The following is a 23556-nucleotide window of genomic DNA, read 5'->3' as shown; positions in this document are numbered from 1 at the left end:
ATCTGAGATTAATCAGTACTATTCGTATGTTTACACTTTTATAACTTTTGTTCGTTAGTCTAGAAAATTCTGGACTGGTAACATTTTATTTGGTCTGGAAACTTTGCAAACTGGCTAGGCCGGTTGTCTGACTGAAATTTGGGGGAATTTTATACGCTGTTAACACCAATGCATTGTGTTGTATTATGGAAAAATGATCATCTCTGGGATAAGTGTAGATTATGGTTATGGTTGTTTGTTGTTTAACGCTGCACTCAGCAATATTCCAGCTAAATGACAGTGGTCTGTAAATAGTCAAGTCTACCAATTGGGATACTAACATGCATCAACCAAGTCACCGAGCTTGACCAACCGATCCCGTCAGTTGCCTCTTTTGACAAGCATATAGTTGCCTTTAACTGCAAGCATGGGTTGCTGAAGACCTGTTCTACTCCAGATCTTCACGGGTCGCCTTTAACTGCAAGCATGGTTTGCTGAAGACCTGTTCTACTCCAGATCTTCACGGATCGCCTTTTACAGCAAGCATGGGTTGCTGAAGACCTGTTCTACCCCCAATCTTCACGGGTCGCCTTTAACTGCAAGCATGGTTTGCTGAAGACCTGTTTTACCCCCGATCTTCACGGGACGCCTTTTACAGCAAGCATGGTTTGCTGAAGACCTGTTCTACCCCCAATCTTCACGGGTCGCCTTTAACTGCAAGCATGGTTTGCTGAAGACCTGTTTTACCCCCGATCTTCACGGGACGCCTTTTACAGCAAGCATGGTTTGCTGAAGACCTGTTCTACCCCGGATCTTCACGGGTCGCCTTTTACAGCAAGCATGGGTTCCTGAAGACCTGTTCTACCCTGGATCTTCATGGGTCGCCTTTTACAGCAAGCATGGGTTGCTGAAGACCTATTCTACCCTGGATCTGCATTGGTATGGTTAGGTAGAACGTGGGGATGATTGTATGCTGATTTTGTTAATATTACTGCAACATCCTTAGCAGAATGACAAGAATGGTCATGGCATCACTTTGTACCATTGTACAGAGTTAGAACCTGGCACTAGTCCTATAGTCTTTGCCAAACTGCCCAAAAGTTAAGGTATTAAGGGGTTTGCTATATGTTATTATTATATGAAGGACTAGGGGACTAAAACGGTTAGTTTCTACCACTGCATGTAGGGATTCGAACCCAGGTGTGCATACATGTGAGGAGTGGATGCTTTGACTGCTGGACTACCTCATCATCAATGAGGCAGAAATGCACCTATTCTACTCGAAAGAAGTTAAGGACCACCCGATATTTTCATATCACTATAGTTAGTCTGTCCTTAGCTTCTTTTGAGTAAATATAGTTTTGTTTGGGCACTGTCTTTCACTGTCTGGAGATTTTCTGTATGAGTGAGTGAGTATGGTTTTACGCCACTTTTAGCAATATTCCAGCAATATCACGGCGGGGAACACCAGAAATGGGCTTCACACATTGTACCAATGCCGGGAAACAAACCTGGGTCTTCGGCGTGATGAGTGAACGCTTTAACCACGAGGCTACCCGACCGCCCCTTGTCAGTGTGATTTTATGGCAAAGTTCTTGAGCCACTATGCTTGCATTTGATGTGATCAACAAATTTGACTTGTTGACATCTGGACATACAGAAAAGAAGTGATGGCTTCCCGCCACGCGCATGTGAAGTTACATATCTGTGGAGGACAGGGTTTTCCTCACAGCTATTAGTTATGGTGACAGTAAAGAGGACGTCTGTTTAAAAACTTTACAAAAATTATAGCATGATTGACAGCCTGACAGGATATTTGGCTCTGATGTAATAAAGGTAGTGTTCTTCAAATTATACACAGTGATAACTCATGTTTAATTTTTCTGCCACGATGTGGACTTTATATTTTGTCAGCAGATTGATCTCAAACCTCATTCTCATTCATGATTTGCCAACACACAAACCACTGCCAGTAAAAGATTATTGGCTCATTTGTAAATCCCCTGAAATACAACAGAGTCTAGTTTAGGATGAGTATATATGAGGTCAGACTCCATCACCAGATGCTGGTTTCAAGTTAGTATTAATTAGAATGTACATCCAACTGCTCTGCTCCCCTGACTGAGATTACCATGTCAATCATGGCGGGGACAGAGTGTACATTGACGCCATCTGATAACGATTAAATGGTGCAATTACTGGGATAATTAAAGCAAGATCCTGCAGCATGTGATTAGATTGATGAAATAAACATTTGTTTGTGGATGCAGGGGGCACAAAGGCGTAGCTTCCTTGCTTGTGGAACTGGAGAGGATGTGTTCTCCCAACTGGACGTCCCGGAGATGAGGGTGATTGGACTGTTTGTTTGGGCTTGTAGCCAAGACACAGGACACAGCAACCTGTGTTTGGAAGTGAAATATTCCAGCTCACATTGCAGTTGTTTATTTTTAATTCAAAGATTTTGAGTAAATTTGAGTAGCATTAAAACTTGTGTGCTAGCACTGTGTCTTAAAGGACAGGGTGAGACCAGGGCATGTATAGAGTTAATGTGTGTTGTATGTGTGTTGTATGAGTGTTGTATGTGTGTTGTATGTGTAACAAGATTGTTATTGTGGCAGCTTGTTTCAGTTGTGATGTGATAGTGACACAAGTTTTCGATAAGGCCTTTGATGCCATTGCACTGTTTATTGTTTGGGTAAATTCATGGACATATCTTGTTTCGGATGCTGGTGACGGAAATGTAGAAGTAATCTCACTTTGAAGGTGATGAAATTATATCATACCATTGCAGTCTCATTCTCACAAGGATAGTGTCTCATGCACAGGAATACATAGCTGTACAAAAAAAATAATAAAATATTAATCTTTGTATCCTATGTATTGGGTTAATATCTTTTACATATTTTTGGGCACAGTTATGTATTCATGTGCTTTATGTAAGTGATTGTTTCCTTATCTGGACCCTGACATACAACTGCACAGTAAAGAGCAAGGGCACTTTAAGTTGTTGAATCCAGAGTCTGTTTCAGTTCTTGATGGTTCTTGTGGCACGTTATCTCACTGTTCTCATATATAATACGTGTCAAATGTCTAGCAACTGCACAAGAGGAATTCTATGCTTGTTGTCGGTTCCAGTTTACCAGGTATATTCTGGGTTGGTAGACTGACCTTTGCAATAACTTGTCTGTCTGATTTAAGGGAAATTAACCCAGAAAACTGAAAGAGTTACATGTTCGCTCATATGGGATATTTGATTATAATAAAATGATCATCTTGATTGGCACAGTTCAAGACTGTACAAACTTGTCGATATGTAAAGAGAAAAATCTGCTGAAAAGATGGTTGAAAATGAGGTTAAGTTGGTAGGGGTTGACGTTTTTATCACAGAATGCAGTTGATAACAAAATGTTGAAAATTGTCTTTTTAACTTTACAGGAAGAACTTTTGTGTGTGTGTGTGTGTGTGTGTTTAAGACACTGGTATGTCCAAGACAAAATGCCCATTTGTTTACTTCCAGACCTGCTGAACCCTATACTTAGCTGAATGTGTCATGGAATAATCCAAAGTCCCAAAACTAATAATACTTTCCCCACAACTCAGCTGCCCCTCATCATGAAACAGGACACTTCATGTTTATAAAACATGTCATAATTCCCAAAGAATCACAGTTGACATGTGATACCTAAGAGCAAGAGGGGCAACTTTGGGTAATATTCATGTCAGCATTGCATGATTGTCCTCAGATGACCTCACAGCATCCTTACAGCACTTCAAAGGGATCGGTGATCCAAGACACAATTGGTCTCCTCCATTTGGGCTCATCAGCATTCAAGTCATGCAAACAGCTGCAAATTTGTCTGTCACAGTGCTCTGTGATCAGGCCATTCCGAAGGGCAGAAATTAAGTAGAAGTCCCAACTCCACCTTCAGCTTACATAGTTGGAGCAAGATGAGGAAATTCCTTCCATACCTCACACCCACCCTGGCAAGCCTAATGGCACGCCAAGCAGAAAATTGACCCTGGCACCCGTCTCCGTAGGGCCATCAGCACACTGACTCTGGCAGCAGGCTGGCACGATGAATAGCCTGGGTTGCAGGGTTTTGTTTAGGGTTATCAGCTGGTCTGTTGTAAAAAAACTCATCGGGTTACTACTGTGAAGATTGGGGGCAGATACATGGGGAACCCAAGGAGAGGTGTTGGTGGCCAGATCGCTTGTTGTATCTTGTGTGGAAAGAAACTATTTTCTTTGTACTTGTAGATTGGCAGTAAATGATGTTTCTGTAGACTGACAAGTATTGTAGTCTTCAAACTTTGGAGGGTATTTATTTCATGATGTGGGTAAAGTGAGTGGTCTTTATAATGAATTGAGACATTCCAGGGAGGGCCTGGCCTAGTCATATAAGGCCCTGCAATTCACTGTACAGGGTTGTGTCCCTTAGGCACACCAGGAACCTGTAATTGTGGGTTTGAATCCTGGTTGCCTCGAATATATTTCTGGGTTTGTCCGAACCATATCTCTACTCATGGGTTTCACCAAAGTGGTAAAAATCAGGACTTTTCCCAACATGAAGCTTACACAGCGTGATATAACTGGAATACTGGTAAAAGGGGTTAAACCTGAGTCACTCACTCATCCATGTAAGACCAAATGAAAACACTTTATTGAGATATATCATGAATAGTTTAAAGAAATATTCAGAGACTAGGTGTTAGTCTAGTTGTAGCTGCAATTTTGTGTCCCTGTTGCCTCCATCCTCACTCTGACATCACCACAGGCTCTTGTAGAGAGTAGTTGGGTAGCCTATAGTAATAAGTGTAGGCCTATCACACCCAAGGAAGTGGTTGATTCCCCTGCTGTCCCCTGCTGAGATATTGCTGGGCCCACTTGCACAAAGCGGGGCGGTTGGGTAACCTAGTGGTTTAAGCGTTCGCTCGTCAAGCCGAAGACCCGGGTTCGATTCCCGATTTGGGTACAATGTGTGAAGTCCATTTCTGGTGTCCCCCGCCGTGATATTGCTGGAATATTGCTAAAAGCGGCGTAAAACCATACTCACTCACTCACTTGCACAAAGCGGTCTTAGTAAGCACTAAGACTATTGTAAGCCTATGATAGAGCATGTAAAGTATGGGAGTTACAATCACCTTTGATCGCTTTGTGCAAGTGGGCCCTGGAATATTGTTAGAATATTGCTAACAGCTCCGTCGAAGCATGCTCACTCACTTTTAGCCCTTGTATGACTTGGGTAAGATTACTCTGTTGATGTGTAAGAGGTGATCATGGGATTTAAGGTCCTGGTAATGATGAAGTTGATCTTCAACAACATTTTACAAACATTACCAAATCTTTCATCAACATTTACTTCCTGTTATCAATTGATAAAACAATAAACATGAAACATGGTAATATCATGATATAACATTTATACTAAGTTTTCCTATAATAATTAGACCATGATAACTCATAAAAGCACTTGATGTGGGTCTAATTATTATAGGAAAACTTAGTATAAATGTTATATCATGATAGTAAGATCAATCAAAAACAGCAAGCTTGCAATTTGTTAATTATTGTAGTTCCATATATATGTTGACCTGTGTTTAGCATATTCACAAAGAACCTGATTTGTTTCATGTTTGACCAGCCTTGACCATGTGTGTATCATGTGATGTACTCCATCATCTACCTACAGTAACATATCTACCTCGACACATTAAAAATCTCATTTGTTTACTTTGAGGTTGCCAGCCTGTTTACAGGTTGGACAAACTGTTTATGACTGGCATATTTAGAACAGTGTCTATGGTGTCAAGGCTGAAGGATGTGTTTTGGTGGCATGAACATGTTACCTTGTCATCTTATGTTAGTCAGAAATCCTACTTTACCTACTGAGCAGAATGGTGTCATCTTCTAGACATAACATATTAGGAACAGATGCCCAAAATAGCCAGAAAGCAAGTTTGTTCACCTCACATTTCATTCTTTAGGTTGGGTTTTCCATAACATGTATGATGGAAGAGATTCAGGAGATATTATCTCAAAATGTTTGTTCTTGTGTAGATAAAGTACACTCACAAAGTTAGATGTAAATGAGCATAATATCCTCACACTTGCCTAGAATGTAGTCTCTGAAATGAAAATATTTTTTAGATTTGTTGTTAAATTGTGTTAAAATAGAGAATCTCTTCATTTCCTGAAACTGAAGAAATTTAGACTAGGTAAAGTAGTATTGATCTTTTGTGACAACTAGTGTCATCACTGATTTTCAGTGATATATTCAGATAATTGTCATCACTATTTTGTCTTTTACACTCACTAGAATCTGTTTTGTCTGGTTGTTCTTTTGTGTTTATATATATGCTTGGGTGTTTTGGTATATTTGTGTTTCAGGGTCTGTCTAAGAAATTATCCTCACACTCTCAAGTCCAAATTTAGTTACAAATGTAGCCATATTTTCCCTGAAACTATGTTATCTATGAGCAGTGTTATAAGTCTGTACGAAAATTTTCACTTTTGACCCCAGAAGAAACCCATGGCTATAGCCTTAGGGGATTTTCCGACCAAAAAAAAAAAAAATTCAGATGGGTCTCGGACCTTGCCAAACGATGCTTTAGGTCCTTGCTAAAGTGCCCAATAGTTGAGGTATCTAGTAGAAGTTTATACTTTTTAGGGTTTTGCTATATGTTATCATTATAAGGACTGGTGGACTAAAACTGTTAGTTTCTATTGCTGCTGTTAGGTTACTTAATCCAATAAGGGGGAACTCAAGTCTCTTAACTTAAGAGCTGAGAATGGAAAGAGTGCAGCAAAGATGTATATACATCTATATATGTCTTTGAGTGCAGGCTTCAAGAACTGAGAGGGGGCACGGGGGGCCCAGTCGTCTAAGGCGCAGCAATTTACTGTGTGATTAATGTTTTATCAAATATGTGTTCAGGTCTGTAAGAGAGGCTATTTCAGGGTCTGCATGAGAAACCATCCTTACACTCTTTCGTCCAAATTCGGCTCTGTAACATATACATATATATAAAGAATAACTCCAACTACCAGCCTAGGTCAGTACTCCTTTACTGTTTATTATCTAATCCAGTCCCCACTGAGTTCCTGATTCTACAATAACAAATTGCCAACTCCATCCCTCACACCTGTTAGGCCCCACCGAGTGTCAGTCTGATTTGTCAGATCCCTACATAGAAACAAATGGGCAGAGGTACCACCTTTGGCACAGTCCCCTCACCTCTAGGATTGATGAGGAGTTGGGTTAAAGTTTCTTACTCTTGAGATTATCAAGAGCACACACCTTCCTGGCTGGAAATATAATCATGATGTTGAGAAAATACAGAAGAACAGCCAAAGTTGTTCTCATTGATTTAGTAAAACAAATATGTAGTTGGAGAAATGTTTTAGTTATGCCCCAGAAATATCATTTGTGTGTGGATGTACTCAATATTATGAAGACATTTTTTGTCCTGAGTATATTTAACAAAATAAAATAAAATTGCCAGCTAGAAATCAATTAAGATGTTGAGAAAAATAGATAAGAAAAAAGTTCTTATCCTTGTTTTATTAGTTGTTGCAACTAGAAAATAATTATATGAATTTCTTTTTCTCAAGAAATGATTCAGATAAATCTTGTTTACAAAGTGGAATTATGCTGAATGTTATGAAGACATATTTAACCAATGCATACTGTCTTGTAAATCAACCAACTACTTGAAAACGTGAGATTTCAAGTGACTGAAAATGAGATACAACTATCAGTTGGCAATTGAGGGTCTCAAAAACTTCCTTGAACACATGCAGCATTATTTGCAGCTTTAGAACTTAACACTTGCCTGAGGCTTGTACCAATTTCTGCGGGCAAATACAAATTTCCTAATTTCCCTATTGTTTCAACATAACAATGGCATTTTATCTTTACCCAGGCCAGAAAGGCTTTGAGTTTATTTCTAACCCAATATTTATGATGCTGCTGATGAGGCTGAATAAACTACTACCTGGAGAGCATGGCATCCCCCTTTCTTCAGACACTTAACATGTGAACATGTCAGCCTGTATGAGGAGGCCCTCCACGTGTTTCTGTTTTCTTTGTGACTTAGGTAGTGCCACACCCCCTTGCAAAATCCTGGATCTGCCTCAGGGCTAGACTAACCTTTAGTCTCTGAGTTCTTATATTACACAATATCCTTCTTGACTCTAGTCTGAAAAAAAAGATAATTCCCTATGCTGATTTCAGTGTGGAATAGAGCTAGCTAGAGCTGGCTAGACTTGCTTTTGTATGCATTTCTAGATTTATTTGTTTTCATAAAATAAATATATTCCATGGTTATGGTGCAGGACTACCTCAGGGTGTACATATACACAATCCGAGCACAAAGCTCAAAGCTCTTGTCTCAGTCTCTGAACTGTATTTTTCCCTTTTACCCAGCCCTTACTGTAATATGATAGCCCTAACTAAAGCAAGTCTACCTTTTCCACAGGAATCTCCCATCTCACAGGGGCTCCTTTTCAATTTAAATGGAGTTGTTTGTTTCCATAAAAAACATGTACTTTCAGATACTTGGCATCGGCCTAACCTTTCCCCTACATTTACCGAGATATAACAATCCAATCATGGAAATGTTTGGTCCAGTCTTGTAATTCAACACCACTTGTACATGTTGAAGCCACACAGAGAGATGTTAATTTACACCTGATAGTGTCATCCTATAAGTCAACAGTATTTTATTAACTGCGTTGTTTATAAGTGTGACCACTTAATGTACACAGGATTCCAGTGGATTTGAAGTGCGACCGACCGTTCCTCCATTTGTATGTTGATTTATAACCACAATGGATTTACGTTGGTCAACAGAATAAATCTTCTTGACAGCTTAAGTATTTCCTACCTGGAGTAGCCCACATTATTTCCAAATACTTCAATTATCTACCTGAACATAACAATGGGTTCCTGGTGTGTGTTGTAATATAGACATGTAGAAAGAACTGTGTGGTATTTTGTAGCCTGCCCAGCCCCCCTGCTTGTGCCCCTCCCCCCTCCCCCTCCCCCCTGCTAGAGTTCACCCCCTGATTGTGCCCAGCCACCCTTGTAGTGTGATGAAACATTTACTTCTTTGAGTGAGGAGACAGTGAGTGACCCAGGGTCATTTGGCCATCTTGACAAGCAATGCATTGTCCACCAGAGCAAGGCTGGATTTGAGATTGGCTTGAGGCAATGGTGAAATGTCACAAGTTGAATTTAGGGATTTAGTTTTTCCTCCTAATGGGATGTGATGTAGATTGCGAGAAGTGGCTGACATTTGTTGAGGAGCTCAGGTATGTGTTGGTTGACAAATGGTGCAGTTGTGCTTCAGATGTGTGGGAAATATTTTTGGATGTTTGCAGGTACGTAGACAACAGAAGCCTTGTTTTTTACCATTTTGTTCAAGTTGTCCACTTATATTACCATGGTTGCATTAAAAAAAATAATAATAATAATTTTTGGTGATTTAGGGAAGTTTTTTGTATGTTCAAGGAATTATCACATGTGAAACATGATATGATAATTTTAGTTTTCTGTTTGTTCCCAGAAAATGCAATTTGTATATAGTATTTGAATTTATTTGTAAATGTAATACATGTAGCACCCCTTGAATACTATCTTATGGTATTTGGTTTCATTATCATTATGAGAAACAGTTTTTGTAATTTGAAAAAAAAATTGGACGTGTTAAAAGGGCAGAGTTTTGAACAAACATTTTATTTCTTTTTGCCTTTTCATTATGACTTATTATTATGAAAATAAGTTAAAGAAATCCTGAAAATACTTCAAGAACCATAACATGTTTTCTATATTTCATTTTAATGTATTTTGGACAAAGAAGTTTTAAGTTAAATTATTTACTATTAATTATTTACTGTTATAATCTAATACTGTATCATTAAAACTAAAAGCCACCTTTCATCATTAAACAGTTGGTTTCTTGCATGTCAACTATGTTGATGTTGAATACTCCCTGAAGACAATCTACTGGTACTTATCCATTTCAAGATGGCTACTTCCCACAATTCTAACTATTGAATTTGTTCAATGATAATTGAGTTAGTGGAAGGAGAACTGAAGCCACTGAGGCTGGTGTGGCTGATTTGAGTGAACACAAATGTAATTCAGCCAGTTTCCTAGAAAGACTGAGTCCCCACGGTCCCCAGTAAGGTGGCCTAACTTTGGTTGCTGGCGATCTCTAGCCCGTTTTTATAATGTATTGTTGAATAATAGGTTATTCTTTTAATTGTTCTAAACTAGTTTTACTTATAAATTGTGATATGCTAGTTGTTATACTGTCTGTTGATGACAGGTTTTTTATTTTAATGTCAGTATTATAAATGTTCTCGTCACGATATGGCTGAAATATTGCCGATATGACGTAAAGCTTTAACTCACTCACTCACTCAGTCACCTAGAAAGACTGATGTGCTTGCTAATTCATTCTACTCATTCATGCAAAAGAATTGTCCACGAACAATCGACCTTGGACAGACCTGCTCCAAATGTGACCGCTATGTGTAGGGGGATGTGTCACCATCTCATTGGTTGAAAGTGTTGCGAAAATATGTAAATCCATCTTCTCGTGTTGCCGGGTATGTTGGTTGTCATGGCAGCATGTGATGTCATCAGTTGTATCATGATTTCATCCATAACAGTGTGATGTTCCATGTGACCGTGTCTTCCTCACAACTGTCTGACTTCTTTTGACAAAATAATAACTTTTTGCATTATATCAGTGAGTGAGTGAGTATGGTTTTACGCCGCTTTTAGCAATATTCCAGGAATATCACGGCGGGGGACACCAGAAGTGGGCTTCACACATTGTACCCATGTCGGGAATCAAACCCGGGCTTTCGGTGTGACGAATGAATTGTTTAACCACTAGGCTACCCCACCACCCCTGTATTTCACCAACAAACATTGTTTGAGATCCGAATAAAGTGTCTTATTGATACTTGATATTTAACATTTGAAACCAGCTAGGTTAACCTATACTCATACATACAGCAAATCTTCTTCAATCAAAATAGAAGTATCAATATTTCAAGTGTGCTGGATCCAACTGCCTTGATCACGTGATCTTTAGTATCTTGTATCTCTTTGAACTACTTTTCATCATATCTGGGTGTCATATCTAGCCAATAACCATAAACTTTTCAACCACTTCTGACCTCCCTAAAGCCTACATCACAACTATCAGGCCACCTGTCTGTAAATGGATACTTCAGATAGTGGCCATGTTGATAGTCCTGAGGGACATGTGGCTAGAGTTACCTCCCTTGGTGGTAATAATCTCCTCTGGTCAGTGAGTTCATATGAGGTGAACAGGAACTGTTTGCCTCATTTAGAAACTTGAAATGATTGATTTAATAGTTAACCAAAAGAAAATATCTTCCTTTGACTTAAGTCTAAGAGTGCCAGTAAGCCGCTGACAATAGTTGAAGTATTCAACTTAGAGGAAAGACCCCCTGTTGCTTTAAGTGGGGATAAGTTAGGTTGGATATATGGTGTATGAAGTATAGTTTAGTGAAAATTTATATTTATTTGGGGAATTGTTTCATTGATATTTTTGTCTGTTATAAATTGGGGCGGTCTTGTAGCCTAGTGGTTAAAGCGTTCGCTCATCACGCCGAAGACCCAGGTTCGATTCCCAACATGGGTACAATGTGTGAAGCCCATTTCTGGTGTCCCCCGCCGTGATATCGCTGGAATATTGCTAAAAGCCGCGTATAATCAAACTCACTCACTCACTGTTATAAATTGGAGTGGAACAAATAATAATATGTCATAAGAAATCAACTGTATCCTGCTGATAATGTGAAGTAATCAAGTGTGCAGTGTTTCACCTTGACCTACAAAACTAGGGTTCCAGGGGACCCACAATTACTCATTTCCTGTAAAGTAAAGAAATGGTATACTGCACAGTAAGATTACGTTATTTCTTTACTTACAGGAACTTCATATTTCTGGTCAGTTGAAAAACAACCCTAAGCGTACCATAGCCACATTTACAATAACCTGTACCTTTACATCAACTGAAAACCAATGGGTGATGCAAATAGTCCTGCTCTGTCATGGATGCCATTAAGGTGAACAATGTGAGACCTCTCTTGCTGGTAGTTCCTTGACGGAAAGAGACAAACAATTTATATTTTGCCTCAAAATGATTTTTCAGAATGTCAAGCACATCAACAGAGCTATTAATTTATTTTTGGACAACCTGAGGACAATAATGATGGATTTTGAAAAGATTGAGTTGGTGAAAGAAAATTCACAAGCATCCTTCACCCCACTCTCACCGCATCCTATAATATGAAATGGTTGTCCTTTAACTAGTCTTTTAATCATGAAACACAACTCACTTACGTACGTACAAATGTCAATGAGTCATAATGATGTGATGTATTGACTACATCTATATTAGAGATGTAATGATACAGGAGTCACACAATATGATACATCTCATTATACAGAAGCCACGAAACAATACATATCTCGATACAGAAGCCAAGAAACAATACATCTCTCGATACAGAAGCCACGATACAATACATATCTCGATACTGCATATACAACATCTTTTGCAAAAAACAACCAGTCATTCGACTGAGAATAGAATCCACAGACCCGCTCATAAAGGTAAAGGACAACTGATTAATACTCATAACATGACACTGAGTCAAGCCATCTGTTCTGTATGAGAAAATAATAAGAAACAAGGTTTATGTGCTGTATTAGACAGGCAGCAAGGAAAAGCTTAGTCCTGAACCATGACTGGAATATATTTTTTTATGAAAAAAACCCCAAACAATCTAGAAATGTATACAAAAGCAAGTCTAGCCAGCTCTAGCTATCTATTCCACATGAGCAGCATAGGGACATTTTTTATTTTTTTATTTTTAGAGTTGAGAATGGTATTGTGTAATATAAGATTGGATAAGACTAAATGTTTGTCTTGGGAAAGCTGGTCAGGCTTGTTATCGGATAGGTTTTGTATCCGAAAGATGAACACGAAAGTTATGAGGAATTGAAGAAATAGTTTGTACTTGCTTATTGATATCGATGCAAGATCAACAAGGACAATTGATATGGGGTGAAATGTGAATCGATGCCAAATTAATTCTATCAGGTATGTTATTGTGCAAAGTTTGCCCACGATGCACGGGTGTACCGTGAATCATGACGTAACTAATGTATATGTCATAAATATTTCAACAGACAGGTTACTGATAGGTGGCAGTTTCATGAAATGTTCGTATTTTACTTGGGGAGGCATCTCTCTGCATGATGTCATGTGTATTTATCATGTGCGCTGGTTGTTGGAGATTGCGATGGTGTTCATTGGCTTGTATCTCTGGTTGGGAAGACGTCCCAGTGTGTTCCCTCCAGACAAGCAGCTCTCCTCATGTCTGTTCAGCATTACAGGATGTTGATGTCTGTGTTTGTAGATGTGATGTGGACGTCCGGGTGATTGAAGTAATGCTTCTTTAATTCAGGTCTGAAGTGACCTGATGGTTCAATGGACGGAGCACTATGGGGGTTGTGAGGTTGAAATAGTCCATGCAGGGCCCCATGATGACTTTGACTGCAGCTGGGTTGAGAGTCAGGTGTACGCTGCACAGTTAAGGTGGCCTTAGTGTGGTGCTTAGATTGGTGACCTCTCTGAACTGGTGATGCATCATCGTGGATTGATGTTCAAAATATCAACAACGGTGACAGCTACACACATACAGCTGGTCTTGGCTGTAATAATGCTGAATACTTGTTCATCCTCGCACACACTGAATGAGTCTTTGTGTCAGCATAAACATAGATGATACTTAAAACAAAATTCAGATTCCACCGAACCTTATAAACAAAAAGTGGACAAAGATTATAATCTAAAAAGCGGTTGTTTTGTTATGTCGGAAGCAAACTTTCAAAATTTCCCCTACCTTTGACCTATTCTAACCCAGAATCCCCACTGAGGATTTTCCCCGTCTGCACCCTACTGACTGTGAATATTAAAAAAAATCTGAAAGACAAGTAAAAATAAATGGGTAGTGCAGTGCCTAGATTTGCCACTGACTGGTTTCCAGTTGCTACAGGGGGCGGTCAGGTAGCCTAGTGGTTAAAGTGTTCGCTCGTCATGCCGTTGACCCGGGTTTGATTCCCGACATGGGTACAATATGTGAAGCTCATTTCTGGTGTCCCCCTGTCGTGATATTGCTGGAACATTGCAAAAACCGGGGTAAAACCATACTCACTCACTCACTCACTCACTCACTCACTCACTCACTCTGAGTATATTGGTAGGTGAGTGGTCAGCCTGAGTATGTGTTAATGGTTCATGCCCATTTAATGTTGTGAGTTTGAGTCTTATGTTAAAAGTAATTAATATAAAGCCTCCTTTGTACTACTCGTCTGAAAATATTTCAGTTGTGCTTAACTTTTACATACAAATTTTCACATGTAATAGAATGTGAAATTGAAGTCTGACATTATCAGTGTGAGTGCTTAATAATACAATCATGTGATGCAGAATGCAGTGATGGGTTATTCAGGTGGAGAGTAGGATGAGGGTGACAGAAGACTGTGGATTATGCAACGGTGGATGAAGTATACCAGGTGTGAGATATCATGGCTTCATGATGGGCTACATCTGGGGTTAGCACATGCTGCTCTTATGTTGGGAACAATTAACTTTTGTTGATGTTATGCAAAGTCAGAGAGAATACTGTGTTTGTGCATATCAGGGACAAAGCTGGCCCACTTAACCAGGCTGAAAGTTGCTGATACAGCGTAAATTACTTGAACTCACATGAACTCTATTATATTTTGTGATACAGGCTGCTAAAAGTAGGGTTATTGTAAATGATCCAACGGAATAATGGTACATGATTAGACCCTCAGAATACTCATGAAATCAAATGTAGATGCAATCAGTAAAATCCCATAACTTTGATCTGTTAATTTGTTAGAATAGGTCTTGCTGTAAAAGGTAACTATGCTTGTCTTAAGAGGCGACTCATGGGATCTGGGGGTCAGGCTCACTGACTTGGTTGATGCATGTCATTGTATCTCAATTGCATGGATCAATACTGATGATATGAATCACTGGATTGTCCGGTCAGGAATTGATTACTTACAGACCGCCGTCATACAGCTGGAATATGCTGAGTATGGCGTTAAACAACAAACAAACAAAACAAACATAAGTTTGATTGCATGTTATTGGCCTGAATTAAATGGATTGTTGCTCATGTTTTCAATCACTGGTTTGTCTGGTCCATATTCGATACAAGGCCTCTGTGATGCATCTAAAAAATTGCTGACTTCAAAACTTCCCTTTCTTTAATGTGAAGATCCTTGTTAGAATGGATCAAAGCAACGCATGCTTGTCCTGAGAGATGACTAGGAAAACGCTGAATTGGTTGATGCATGTCATGGTATCCCAGCTGCATAGATCAGTGACGTCAATCACTGGATTGTCTGTTCCAGACCGTCACATTGCTTGAATATTGCTGAGTGCATCGTTGAACAATAAACAAATAAAACAACCATTTCACTCACAATTGCTACAGGTTTGTGCTTGTTTTGTAGTTTACTTATCAATTTCACCATGTCATATTGCCAAAAGAAATTTGTTAAAAGCATGCTAAGAAACGTGCATCCTCTGACACAGTTAATCTTCAGTCTACTGTTTGGGACAGGCTTGTATGTGATGATGTAAGTGTTGCTCTGGATTTGTGGTTGTTGCAGGCTGTCATACTGACATTCTCATGGCTCTGAATATGTGCTGGCAGAGATTTCACATGCATGGACTGCAAAGCGATATGTATTTTGATGATTGTGTGACCACTTCATGACTGTAAATGAATTATGTAAATCCTAATTGAAACACCATCTGCCTAGGAACAGGAAGAGGATGGTTGAGGCAGGAGTGGAGGGTTAAGGCAGGCGTGGGGGCATGAGGGACAGGAGTGGGGTTAGCATGCAGAGGGGAGATTAGGCAGACGGGGGAGGGGGGAGGAAATTCTGTTCTACAATGTATTTAAATAAATTGGATCTGAGGGTGGAGATGGGTCCCTCTTCATGCATCATTTAAAGAACGAAATATACTGCTTCAAATTTAAAAATGAAAATAATCTTATCAACATCAACATTTTCTGACGTTGTGGAAAGTTATTATGAACAGAACTGTGTCTCATACTTCTTTTGTTTCCATAAAATGTTTACAAGTTCAGCATTGTAACATTTACATTACTATAATTTTGATTGCATGCTATGTAGTTCATCTCCTTTATCTAACTGTACACACTCAGTTATGATTAACTTTAGAAACCCCTTCATATTGTCTACTGATTGACCTGATTGTTTCACCAAACTGGTAAACGTCTGAGATCTGCATCACTTTGTGCTTACCCCCCCACATTAAGCTGACACGCTGGGATGTAAATGGAATACTGTAAAAAGTGAACACGACTAACTCCCTCAAATGAATTTTGAAGTCCACGTAACCACTCTACCACAACACCTATATTTTAAAGCTGATAAAGAATTCAGAAGATGTTGACATGTGATTAACCACACTTCACCGGGGACATTTATTGGGTGTAAAACTGACAAAACAAAATGTCCACACACTGGCGAGACCATAAAGACAGCAATTACTTAGAGCAGTGTGTTCAGTTGAATGAAGGACATTGAAACGTGTCGTCTGCAAGGTAGAGATGAAAGACGATGCCCCTGTCAGGTATCTCAGCATGACAAACATGTCCATCAGACAAAGGATCTGTCCTGAGTCATGTCACTTCATGACTGATCCGTATGTTCTAACACTGGAGAAAAACTCACACTTTAACCTGTTAACCACGAACTCTTTGACCGGACTGTCATATATCAGATTTGATTGACCATCCATTTTTATTTTTTGTAAACTTGATTATTCTTTCACATCTTGCCTATATCCTGAACTTGTCAGAGTCATGGGAGGACATAAAGACATTTAAGGCGCCACTAATCACTGTAGAGTTGCATCCCTAAGCCATGCAAGGATCTGCTGAATATTTGTTTGAATTCATTCTTTGGATCTTTCGGCAATCATATCCACACCATTTTCACGAAATTGATAAAAATGTCTAGGTTTTCCTCCCCTTTTTATGTGGACACACCATGATATAACTGAAATACTGATATAGCAGTATTAATCCAACCCTCTCATTCATGTAACAGACCCGTGAAGACCCGCGAAGATCCGGGTTAGAATAGGTCTTTAAGCTGCATGTCGTCCATTGATTATTCCACCCTTCAAGACCCTCAGCCCCTCTGCCAACTGATGCCACTCTGGGCTTGAACATACACCAATCTTAATGCAAGAAGTGGCTGAAGCAACTACAACCGTTATCAAGTAACAGATAGGCTTACAACAGCAACCGAGGTGCCAAAGTGTGCATACTGTTGTATCGGAGGGAGATAAGCACGGCCACTTGTCTTATCAAGGCCCGTGTGTTTATTTTGAGTTTACGACTCCCATATATCTTGAAAGTGATAATTGGTTCGAATTATCATAAAATCAGGAAGTAACTGCCTTTGAAATCATGTTTATTTGTTTATTTTCATGTCACTGTTGTATTTTCTAATTTGCTTCATGATGAGGTTTATTTTAGCCTCAGTTGAAAGCATTTGTAATTGAATTTATTTTTAAGGAAACCAAAAATAAAGAAATATTTATTAAAGCATTGTTTGGAATTGTATTTAAATGAAACATTTGTACTTGTAAATACATAAGGTATTTTTAATAGAAAAGACATGACAACTTATTGTTTGATATAATTCAGGAATGGGAGACTTGTTCATGGGATCAGCGCAATGTATTGTGTGTATTTTAAAATAGTTGAATTTTTTTTGAAAATTTAAAGTGATAGAAAATGCCTTGATTACTCCAGAAACATCCATTCAATATTTTATAGATACACATACATGTATATCATTCACTACAAACATTCAACATTGTAAGAAATTTGCAGATTCTTTACAAAATCCTGCATGGGCTGCCCAAAATGACAATGAACGGCTAATCGTATGAATTGGTTGTCTTCATTTGGACGATGCCTTGTGTTGTTATAAAGAATATTGATTTTCCGAGCTTTGTTTTGGCCAAGTAGGTCATTCTTTAACCAACATTCCAATAAAATCTCTGCCATGCTGCACTGGCTTAATTGTCAGTTAGGGACCTAATTGCTCATAGTAATATTATTACTGTAGCATTGTATTAAATAATGTCAGCAATGTGTAACTAGGCCAGCACGCTACTGCTCACGGCAGGCTTCTTGTTATGTCTGTCAAATAGTTTGAAATTAGCTATCATCCAATCAGAGGCAAGAACCGGTCTTTCCAGGGAGATTCACATTTTCAATTTCAGGATTTTCTTGAAGGAGTTCTTTGTTGCTCAATTCAGCATTTCCCAATAACTGAGTAAACAGCATTGACAGTGTTGGTGACAGGCAGCTCCTGTGGTGAGCTGCAACTTGGCATATAGATTTCCTGGAACATTGGAGGTCAGAAGTTTGGATTATCAATTGACAACCCCACACATGATCAGCCGAAAACCTGGTCTAAAGGAGAGCTCCACTGTCAGGAGAGCTCGGACTCAGAGCGTTCAATCAGACAGCTGTGGGGAGCTTGGAAGTGTTAGAGGCCAATGTCTTGCCTGATGGGCATCCAAAGCTGACGGATTTAGTTTGACAGTTCTCACTTTGGATATATTTTCCTGGATTTTACTTGCAACAATGGATCGCTTGGATTTATCTCGGATTAAGAACCTTTCTCTCAGCATGCCCTCGATGAAGAATTTAAAATTGATGTCGTGGATTACTCGAGAGGGTAGGTATAGACTAGATGGAGGTGTTTCTTTTAGTCGTGATCACTCACATACATTAACTGTGCTTGTCTGACACCTCCGTGGACATGGTTCAATGCATGTATGTATTTTCACACAAAAGTGCCACAGTTGGCTGCTCAGAGGTGTTCTGTCAGATTGGGTTGTCATTCTAACTTGGTGACTGGAGTTAGTGTTACAAATCTGCAACGTGAAATGTGGTGCTGTAAATCGATTGGTTTTACAGCCCATAAACGCCGCCGCTGCATTTAAATCCTCCTGAGATACCCCTCTCCCTTCATGACTACTAATGCAGTTAAGATATTATAAGTTCTCTGACGCCTGCCTGGGCAAACAACACACACTTACTGTAGCTATAGAATGAAAAAAAGTTTTAAACGTTTGAGAGATATAGAGTTACTGAGCTGGCTGTCATTGTTTTTACATCTGCTGAGCTGGTTTTGGGCTAGAAATGAGGCCTTTGCTTCTGTAATTTGAACGAACATTACATGATTTAACAAATACAACAACTTTGAGGATGTTACCAGATGAAACTGCATTGCAGTAAAGCTCAGGAATGAATGTCACTGTCTGCAGTTTTAAGAAATTTAATATTTTGAGGACCTTGAATAGATTATGATAAATTGAGCTGTAAGTATTACAAATGGGCTGTTTGTGGCAGCTGGGCCTGATACTGTTATCCATTTGTGATTATTGGGGTAAATGTCCGGATTGCTAGCTGCTGTTATGTGCACAAATAAACAAGAATAAGTGTAATCTAAATATAGACTTGCGGTAATCCATCATCAAAGAGGCCCGTAGTTTTGCTGTAGAGTCTTATCAGAAATATCTACCCCCTGCTGGTGAGAGGAAATGGACAACTAGCTTTCATCTACACCTCATGTCAAATAAGAGCACATTGAAACCAGCATCCGATCTGTAGCAGATACTTTGCAGGAAATGCACATGATGAGCCTGAAATTGACATAAAATCTGTGAAATGGGCAACTGGTGCAACACACTGCCTTGTCGCTGTTAAGAGTTGATGGAAAGAAATGGGGCTGCTTTGATAGGAACTGATGTGAAATGTACATAATCTTCCTGAAATTGACTGCATGTTTGTGGAATGGATGAGTTATGAAAATTGCTTTTCTGTGTTCAGTTTTAGTATTTCAGAAGGACTGATATTTGTCAGTTTGATTAATTATGACAATCAAGATCTGAAAAAACATGCACTATTTAATCAAAAAGTTAAAACCATACTATTAAATAAAGACATTGTGCATTGATGGCTCGGAGTTTTCAATTTGATCTCAAAAGTTGTATGCTTGATCCATGCATAATCTTGGATTTGAATCTTGAAACATTAACTACACTTTCAGTTGTGTACGCTTTGATTACAGAAGCAATTAATATGAGATTGTAACAGTTTGAAAAATGTTTTCTTTTAACAAAGCAGACATATAGTTAAAGAAATGAGAACGGCATCCATGAGTCACTGATTGAAGCACCAGATGTGGATATAAGTGAAGATGTTTTATGTTGATATAGATGTAAGAAGGAGAAATGTGAGAGCATGTTTGATGCGCATGCTTCTGAGTAATAATTTGGTCACTTTGGTTTCCTGAATTAAATTACATCAACTTTGTTAAATGAGAAAAGTTTAAAGATTTTCATCTTTTGCCTTGAGAAGGATTAAGTAACCAGTCTTGCGTGCAGTTACTGTTTGAAACACGCTCCCACGCCCACTCAGATTAAAACTCACTGTGATCACATTATATCATTTGACATTTGGAAGAACTTAGAAAAGGTCATTTTATTCTGCACGACTGACGTCATTGTTTTTTTCTTGTGGATAGAAATTAAATGTGGCAGATAGAAATCAAACAATAGTTATCATCGTGTATAATTCCAAGAATTCAAACTCTATTTTATCAATTTTGGCCTGTTGTCACGAACACACACAAGAAGGAAGTGATGTTCTTCACCTCGCACATGCACTGATGCATTAAATTGACCGTAAGAATAGGGTTTTCCTCAAAACTAATTAGATAGTTGGCAGTGAAGAAAATGTCTGTTGAAAAATCTACCGTAAAGATTTTATGGCGTGATGAAAGGCTAAACAAGAATATATGTCTTTGATGTAATCGTGGTAGGATATTCAAGGGAAGTATATATGTTGTTATTTTGGAGGTGCTGGTGGTGAAGAGAAGTGGTTAGTTGGGTCAAACTCGCATACACAAACATGTCAACATATAGTTGCAGAAATAGTCTTCTTCAAAGGATCATAGCATTAAATGTGATGACTGTAACTTGGAGACAAACACTCGGAGAGCTGTTTATATTGTTTCTCACTGTTTTAAGTTCCCCAGAACAGTATATTGAGTCAGAATGATTTGTATTCATTTCCTCCTATGTTCTGGTAGAACTGAGTTGAGAAACATGACTGGGCACATTTTGCTGACCAGGAAGTTGCATCAAACTTCTAGGCTTATGAGAAACATTTTTTTTATAAAAAGTGAGTGAGTGAGTTGGGTTTAATGCCGCTTTTAACAGTATTCCAGTTATATCGCGGTGTGTTAGCTTAATGTGGGAGGAAAGCCCGAAGTGATGCAGGTCTCAGACATTTACCACTTCGGTGAAACCCACAAGCACGGGTATGGTGCTGACAAACCTAGAAACATAATCGGGGCGAAGTGGGATTCGAACCCACGATCATAGGTTTCTGGTGTGCCCAAGGGACGCAACTCTGCACAGCAATTTGCACCCAAGACGACTGGGCCACCCTGTGATAAAAAGGGTTTTGTATCTTATATCTGTATCATCTCTCACATTGCTATGATTAAATTGATGAAATGACGGTCTACATAATATACTGTGTAACGTGAAATGTATGAAGGATTACATGCTTGTATCTGTGGAAGAGCTGTTGTCTGTGGAGTCTGATGTGCAGTCGTAGTTCTCTTGTGCAGACCAAACTGAGTGCTGTGTCTGTCAGTGGGAACATAGCATATAAACACACACTACTTTTTGCGAACTGATCCAAGGTGTTCTGCATACTGAACTACATACTACTTTTTCTTGAACAGGACCTTGTTCCACCAGTGATCTTAGCATCTTTTCTTCCATGCCTTAACACAGACTGAGATCCAAACATCAGGAACTAGATCAGGATCTTTAGTGTTCTGTGAACTGCTCAAGACATTGTAATTTTCGATAACAAATCCCGGCTTTCTTATATTGGTCATGGGTTCCCAGTTTCTGTGAAGAGCACAATCTAGAATAACTCTTGTGTGAGTAGTCCTCCCACCAAAAAAACGAACAAACAAAAAATGTTGAGCAGCCTTGAAATGTTGTCAGCTGAGACATACTATTGACATAAGTGACATTCTGATTGATGGCACGGACATCATAACAGCAATATAACCTGAAGTTAGGGCAACATGTGTGTGACATATTTGTTTTGTCAATATCTGGTAGATTGTCACACAGAGCTGGTCCTGAATCAGGAACACCTTCACAAATACAGTGAACTCTGGGAAGACTATGTTCTCCTCCCGCATCACAATTTGTCTGAAATACAGGCTTGTCCCTGTATGTAGGTCAGCGCCAGAGAAGATCAATATTCTGACATACTTGCTCACTTATTCCAGACGGTCAAGCCATGGATGTGGTCGCCAGTAATTATGGGTCTTCAATGGTTGTTGTGACTTGTCAACAGATTTCCTTCTATCTTCTGCTGATTTCCCAACTTGATACAATCTGCAGTCAGCAATGTGTATCTGGGACTCAAGACTAATGCTTAGTCTCTAATTTTTTTTTATATATTTGACAGAATCAAGGTACTAGATTTACGTTGAAAAGGAGCCTCAGTGAGATGATCTGAATCTGAATCTGATCCTGTCGAAAATCTAGGCTTGCTTCATTTAGAGCTATAGCCCTTCAGTAAAGGCTGAGTAGAAAATAAAATAATATAGTTCAGGGACTGTGAATTAAAACAGACTGCTTGAACTCCTTCAAAGTACATGTGGACTTTTTTAAAATAAAGAGCACCTGTTATATTAGGGCAGCATGTTAAGTTGCTGTTGTCACGCCAGGACCTTCTGGTTATGGGTTTGAATCCCAGTCACCTCAATTTTCCCCTCTCTTCATGTTTTCATTTCCCATTTTATTAGTGTCACCCTAATTATGATCCTGACTGCCTCTGTGGTCCAGCGGACAGAGTGTCTTCCCTGAGAGCAGAATGTCTGTGGTTCAATACCTGGCCGCGTCAGACCAAAAGAGGTTAAAACATTGTACTTGTTGTTACCCTGCCTCTACTATGCATGAAGGGGATAAAACAAGGGCTGGACGGCTGGGAGTCTGTTTAATGTGTCTGATTGGTGTATCCATGTGTACAAGCAGACACACACACGTGCATGCACATCGCCATATAGGTGCAATAATCTTAAATGCAACGTTAAACCCCATTTCACTTCATCTCACCCAATTATGATCCCTGGTTGTTATCAGGCCACCCTTGTGTCTTCACCAAAGTGGTTATGTGTGAGACGTGTGTTACTCAGCTTAATGTCCACCAACGCCATGGTATGATTGAAAAATTGTTCAAGGTTCAACGAACCAAACTGACTTATTAAGTGTATTTGTCTAGACAGTTGACTTGAAATAACTTCTCAGTTATGTTTTTAAGTAGAT

The 23556-nt window shown here is 39.1% G+C and overlaps 1 protein-coding gene across 8 annotated transcripts in view; it reads left to right on the top strand.

The window, feature by feature from the left end:
- The window catches only part of LOC139471642 (activated Cdc42 kinase-like), a 161982-nt gene that overhangs the window by 58825 nt on the left and 79601 nt on the right, over positions 1 to 23556 (top strand). For 2 of the 8 annotated variants that reach the window (XM_071254045.1, XM_071254044.1), the window contains exon 1: positions 18447 to 18866. The exons of 4 other annotated variants lie outside the window; for them this stretch is intronic. In XM_071254045.1, the coding sequence (XP_071110146.1) occupies positions 18773 to 18866 (94 nt within the window). In that variant the 5' untranslated portion in view covers positions 18447 to 18772. Of the gene's footprint in view, positions 1 to 18446; positions 18867 to 23556 lie in introns of those variants that run through there. 2 more of the 8 variants (XR_011653859.1, XM_071254048.1) reach the window with 1 other exon arrangement.

Source organism: Haliotis cracherodii, unplaced genomic scaffold (assembly GCF_022045235.1).
Source record: "Haliotis cracherodii isolate W230 unplaced genomic scaffold, xgHalCrac1.p SCAF_23, whole genome shotgun sequence".
NCBI lineage: Eukaryota > Metazoa > Mollusca > Gastropoda > Lepetellida > Haliotidae > Haliotis > Haliotis cracherodii.
Note: the sequence above shows the minus strand (reverse complement) of the source record. Positions and strands in the feature narration are given on the sequence as shown.